Below are 6,794 nucleotides of genomic sequence, written 5' to 3'. Positions count from 1 at the left end.
CTTTGTAATACCTTTAAGTGACATCCTCTTTCAGATTATGATGCAATTGAAGTGAAATTTTGCAATCACATTTTTGGCGAATTTGGGGCTCCCAACACTTTAGAGGGGCTTTAAGAGCTATGTGTAACAAGTGGCAGTACGCCTTCTTGCAGGCAGTCAACGAAACCATAATCACATGTACACAACAAAGAAAGAAACAGAGAAACACAGGATTTGGAATGATGAAAATAGTCTGTAATAATTCCCAACTCAACAGAAAGAAAAATGAACATACAAATCAGTATGTCCATACCAGGTATCTAACGATTTACATCTTGCTTGTTAGTTGATAACATACACATAACAAATTTTATCTGGACATTTCACATCCAGTGTTGTATACTGGTACATTTCTGTAAGAACAATTCAAAATTAAACTTGAGACATTTCATCACTGCAGTTTGCATAAGGATGCATACACACGTTAATCTTGTGCAATCTAACGTTGCATGTGTATAAATGGTTACCACATATATCTAAAACATCATTTGGTTGCATACCACTTGGCTTATTTTCACATCCCAATTTAGCGTAGATAAAGCATAAAAGCTTTGATAAATTGTCTACAAATTCATGTGTAATGTAAAAATGTATACAAGATAAACATGCAATTGACAAGAGGATAGAAACTGATTTTTTGAATGATTTGTGACAAAAATAACATTTAATATAATTTCCAGCTCACATTGGAGCAAATATAGCAAATGAATGATTAGTTGTACAATTTCTATTCAAAACAAACTTGCGTTCTTGTTCAATATCTGTCCAATCAGACTTCATTTATTCATCTTGCCAACATTTACAAAACATCACAGTTGAAAAATAAGTCAAATTCAATCTTGGGGAACTGATGAAACTACTCATTTAAAAAAGAAAAGAAATTTACAGCTCCCTTTGAAGAAAAATGAAGAAAAATAAAGAGAATTACAGAACCAGACAAATATTTTCTATCCAAGGCAATTTGTTCAAGCTCTGATCTCATGCAGTCCCATTTTATTAAGAACTTTTCCATGCCATTTAGGATGGCACAAGCAAATACCATGTATCATGCAACGGGGCATACTCGCTCCATATTAACTAAAGAATTAAGACTATCAACGACGAACAATTTCAAATTACTTTTGAAGCTAAAAAAAAGAGTAACAGTACTCCATTACAAAGATATCACCATATATGAGTCACTTCAAACATCTTTTTAGATGAGCATTAACAAGGAATATAACTATAGGATAAACAAAACAAAAACAAAAAAAAGAGAGAAAATATATTGATTTTATGCTATTTCAGATTAAGGGCAATTCTATTACACTTGCAAGAGAGTTGAAAACAATTTGTGAAAAGACCTTTTATAAAATAATAATTGAATATTTCAATAATAATAATACATGAATATGGATGTATCGAATATGATTTCAAATATCTGGGCTTTTACGTAATTTCAGTATTCTGTCGCTGAGTCTGACATCACTTCAGAAGCTATATGCCAGTATGAAATCTTGGACAAGGTCACAATTGGCCATATTAATTTTTTCCCTGTTGAAAATGGGTCATAACGTACAAGGAGGAATGGCCTACAAGATAACCTTTGCATTTACAATAACAATGTGAATCATATTCATCGTATTTCATAACAGTTGTTGGTTGCACATCAAAAAAGGTTTCATTTTTTGTGAAAAATAAAAGGTCACGTAATAAAAAATAAAAAAGCATAGGTCAAAACATCAATAAAATGGCAGAAATGTGGAAAGGCAAGTAAGATTAGTGCTAGATTAAACAGTGACGATCAACAGGGCAAAAAGTGAACTGATATATAAATCTATATATCTTTTTATATATTTCTTTTTAATTCTTATCTAAGTTGGTCCATAAGGGACAGAAACATGCAATAACTCTACCGATTTCAACTTCGATGAATACAATTAAAATTGTTCTCAAACAAAACCCCTTCCTTTCCTCTGCTGCTTCTTACCCGCAATGCCAACCCCAGACATATCTTGATTAACATAACTCCAATACCACCATACAACATACAAATCGCCCCCTCATAATCCTTCATCCACTTCACAAAACTCAATAGAACGAAACAAAAAACACAAACAATTTCTTTAAAATCTAAAAATAGGAGGGCAAGACGCTCTCAAGTTACAATCTCACTGTTTCTGCTTTCCACAAACTTTTGGTTTGATGCTTGAAACTTTGTGCTTTAGATACAAGTTGAATAAAAAATAGAATGCGTCAAAAACACAGGTGCAAGAGCATTACATCTTGATTGTTCTTCTTGAAGGTTTGCTGGTTGGTTGGTTGGTTGGTGCATTCTAGAGGAGGGGGGAGGGAGATATCGGAAGAGGAGGGCAGCAGCAGCAGCAGCAGCTAGCGGAGATACGTCTATTTGTTGGAGGGGTTGGCTTTGTCGTAGTCGGTCATGCTGCCAGACCGCGGCTTGACAGACATCTGGTGCAGACCTGGAATACCGACGCTGCCAACTGCAAAGGGAGAAAGGTAAACGAGTCTATGCGTTACTCAGTCAATCTTTTAGCCCTGAATTTGTATACTCTGGGTCTGAACTGAGTTCTGGGGGATGTTTCACAAAGATCCTAAGTCAAACCTAACTCTAAGTTATGCTCAACAATTATGGAAAGCCGTGAGCATCCTTGAAAATATGTTGTAAAAGTTATTTTAAAAGGCATAAAATGTTGATTCAAATCATTCATGATTTCTATTATCAAGGAGATTTCATGTTCTTGATGTGGAATTCATAAAAAGTCTAAAATACGTGAATTTTCACCATTGAATATATTTTATTTTAAGGCTACAAATGGCTCTCCATAATTTTTAAGTTAAGTTAGACTTAGGATTTTTGTGAAATACCCCCTGGTCTTACTGCATCCTGGGGGTGGTTAGAGAGGACCAAGGTAGTTATTATAATTATTATTGATTACCCTGGTTAGGGACTAAATTGCACTTGGTATATTCTTTTCTTAAGTTCCCCCATGCTAATAGTATTACCACCGAGGGTGATATGCATGGGCGAGAACCATCATGGTCTTATGGTATAGGAGGGTGCGAAGGGCATAACAGGAGAGTATAGAGATTAGAGAGGGGTGGATGAATTATGGGCATGAACGCTGAATAATGTCAGATGGAGGACTAAGAGATTGGGTGTGATAGAGAGGCGGAAAGAGAAAAAGGGAGAAAGGAGAGCTCACTTGTCAGGACCGAATAATACAGTTCTTATAGTTTTCAACAGATCTATAAATTAACCATCTTTTAAAAAAAGCAACAAATTCCTAATATTTAGCTCTAATAGTCCTTGCTTGATATGAGAAATATGTCCATGAGATATAAAACAAGTCAAGTGGAATTGAAGAAACTTGACAATGCACATCTAGGCAAAAATTGCATAGTCTGGGTTTCATTGCCTTATAATGTAATGATATCCATACAGCACTTCAATCATATAAAATGAAATAACACCCCAGAGTTACACGTAAATGAATAAAAAGTTCTATATAATAAAATGTCAGCACATGCATATCCGAGCAATCCTGCAAACTGTGTCATCAAACAGTAATGTGAAGGGATGCATTAAACATCTTAAAAAACGTTGAGGTAAATGTCTGATGATGATCTACCGGTACTAATAAATCAAATCAATTAAATCTGAACATTTCACAGAACTTTTGATAATTAGCTTCTGTGCCATATCAAACCTTACTTTCATTTCTAAAAGAGATTTAAGTTAAATGACTGATTATATAACTAGGGGATAAGAACTCTGGGCTAACTGACAGGGGAGTGGGAGGGGGTAGCCTATGGTCTAGACTAGGAGGGGTAGAGCACAACAGGGGATTCATAAACATAGAAAAAGCAGAATTAGTACACACGTTTTTGTTATATATTGATCATGCAAGAGAGACAAGATGAAAACTGGTGAAACTTTAGTGAATGAGTTTGTTCATGATATTAATTTGTTTTAAATGTTTCTGTCAGGACAATAATGGCCTCTAAATATATTGAACACAAATATTACTCACGATTTTGTTTTGTTTGAATGAATGAATGAAAAAGTAGCAATATGGCATTGAGTGGGACTGTAACCCACAAGTTGAATGGGTTAATCAGTTCGTTAATAATCTCTTTAAAGCCTGTCTGCACTAGTTTGGCCAGGGGGATTAGACCTCCCTGCAAGGTCACTGACAGGTCATTATCTCATCCAATCAGCTCTCAATTAACATAAGAAAAAGAGGATCACGGGGGACCAACAGGCACCGATTAGGCATTGTTTGTTATATAGAGGGTGCAAGTAGCTATAAGTAGTGCAGTGGGGCTTTAAAGGGAAGATTGATGAACAGGATTACACCCCAGTCACAAAGGTGAGACCGAAACCAGACAGACATTAGACCTGGCAACAAATATTACATAACTCCTAATGACCAGTCTATTATATACTTTTTTTTGGGGGGGTGGGGGGGGGGGGGGGGAGGTGTAAAGAGGATATAAAAGGGATACACAGCTTCATCAACAAGACAACAAAAAACAAAACCAAAACATGACTTTTGGTTCTAACTTTTTGTCTAGATGCCATGGTCAAAGCTGGTTTGTCTTCGTGGCACTTTGGATGTCTGCCCCAGAGAGGCACTCCGACCAAGTCTTGATAAAGGAATGGAGGACACTGTTGTCATGGCAACAGGTACAAGGTGAATTTACAGGGTGATGAGGAATGATGATGTTAAAAATTAATGAAAGGATTAGGATGATGGTGATGAAAGCAAGATGAAATGGAAAGACAAGCATGGTGACAAGGCAAATGTTGTTGATGATGATGATGATGATGATGATGATGATGATGATGATGATGATGATGATGATGATGATGATGATGATGATGATGATGATGATGATGATGATAATGATAATGATGATGATGATGATGATGATGATGATGATGATGATGATGTTGATGATGATGATGATGAGGAGGAGGATGATGAAAGTGATGATTACAGAATTGAAATATAAGTGATATCAAAAAATGATGATAATGTAAAAAAAAAAAAAAAAAAAAAAGAATATGAGACAAACATGAAGGGGATGAAAACATGATGGTAAGCATCCCAAGATCAATTATAATGTTGGCAAGGGAAATATTTGTATACAGGAATATGTTTTCACAGAAAAGTAAAAGAAAACATGGTGATTGTCCCATGGAGGAAGAGGGGGGGGGGGGGGGGGGGGGAGGGTAAAACATTTTCGAAAGGAATAACAATGATTATTGATGATAATGAGGAGAGGTGTGATGTTAATAATGTTGACAAGGATAATAACAATAATCAAAATGAAAATGATAATGGCAATATCAAGTATTCCATGAAATGAACACAAATTGTGTGATATCAAACATTTCATTTATTACAATCATTCATTATCAAAGACAAGGTGAAGGAAGTGATTTTATTATATGGTAACACAAATATTGGTTGTGTATTTAAGGGTGAAAATCAATTTTGACAAGTGAATGTACAAAAATACAAATGGAAGTTATAGGCAATGTTAATAAATGTATATGATATCAATATCGTGATAATGAGAACAAGTTCAGGGGAAAATTCAAATGAATATTCATGAGCAATGAATATATAAAGTGCATATTAATGTGGCAAGGCATATCAGGCAAATTATGCAATCGGTCAGTGAAATAGGGAATCAACAAACAATGATAAAAATATTTTACAATATTCATGACAACGAAATGAATGGTTTGATGATTATGTCATTGGTGATGTCATTAAAAAAAAGGTGACAGAAATAAAAGGCATAGATCACAAACATGCGTACAAGAAAAAACAAAGACACAGCATTTTGTGCCAGGGAAGAATAGCAACGTTGAAAGTTCACAAATCACGGCAGATAAGATTATCCAAATCCAAGATCAATATACAACACAATGCATATTAAATCATGCAACACATCGACAAGTAAGTATTTTGAGACAAGACAAACACGGAGATGGAATGAAACAAAGACACGAAAAGTGAAATGAATAGACATTGATTAAACCCAAGTTAAGTGAGAGATGAAGAACCAAGATTGACCACCACAGGGTAATGTCAGCGATTTGGTGAAAAAAAGTAAAGAGAAAGAGAGAGAAAAAACAGACAGTTTGTCAGAGAATGCACTTAAATCAAAGGGATATATTAAGAACAGAGAACACCCCACCAAAGGATTGAAGAATTAGAATAGTTAAAAAAAAGTGATATTAATCCTTATGAATATCTGATTAATGTCTAGGTATTAGCAAATAACTCGTCACGAACAGTCTAATAAAACTGATAAAAAAAATGATAATCTATCATTTATTTATTCATCAAACTGTTAGTTTTTAAGTCATGAAGCTGTTGAAATTAGTATTAGCATTTTTGTTAAAGTAGCTCTCAAGATTTCAAATTATGAGGGATAAAATATTATAATAAAATGTTACCATGCATCAAAATGCTATATAGGATGACATATTGAGATAAATTTGTAAGAGGAAATATGAATTTAAAATGCATTGAATTATGCAGTGGGTGATAACAGTTCAATGTAAATATAAGTATTAAATAAATCTAGCTATTCACTAATAAGCAATTGAACAAGTCTAGAATATGCAACTTTCAAGGCCTCTTAAGTTCCCCATCTCTATCTAAAGGCATTGTTTAACAATGTTATAAAAGTGTTATAAAAACCTTAGGAAAATGAATTCTGAAATTTCTAAT

The 6,794-nt window shown here is 34.4% G+C and overlaps 1 protein-coding gene across 3 annotated transcripts in view; it reads right to left on the bottom strand.

Annotated features, from left to right (window-relative positions):
- Positions 1–212: 212 nt before the first annotated feature.
- LOC754030 (uncharacterized protein ZK1073.1-like) overlaps positions 213–6,794 on the bottom strand; it is a 77,175-nt gene continuing 70,593 nt past the window's right edge. For 2 of the 3 annotated variants that reach the window (XM_030985430.1, XM_030985428.1), the window contains exon 13: positions 213–2,522. In XM_030985430.1, the coding sequence (XP_030841290.1) occupies positions 2,425–2,522 (98 nt within the window). In that variant the 3' untranslated portion in view covers positions 213–2,424. Of the gene's footprint in view, positions 2,523–4,606; positions 4,712–6,794 lie in introns of all 3 variants that reach the window. The other variant, XM_030985429.1, reaches the window with a different exon arrangement.

Source organism: Strongylocentrotus purpuratus, unplaced genomic scaffold (genome assembly GCF_000002235.5).
Source record: "Strongylocentrotus purpuratus isolate Spur 01 unplaced genomic scaffold, Spur_5.0 spur5_scaffold_15, whole genome shotgun sequence".
NCBI lineage: Eukaryota > Metazoa > Echinodermata > Echinoidea > Camarodonta > Strongylocentrotidae > Strongylocentrotus > Strongylocentrotus purpuratus.
The sequence above is the reverse complement of the archived record's forward strand: the minus strand, read 5'-3'. Positions and strand labels throughout refer to the sequence as shown.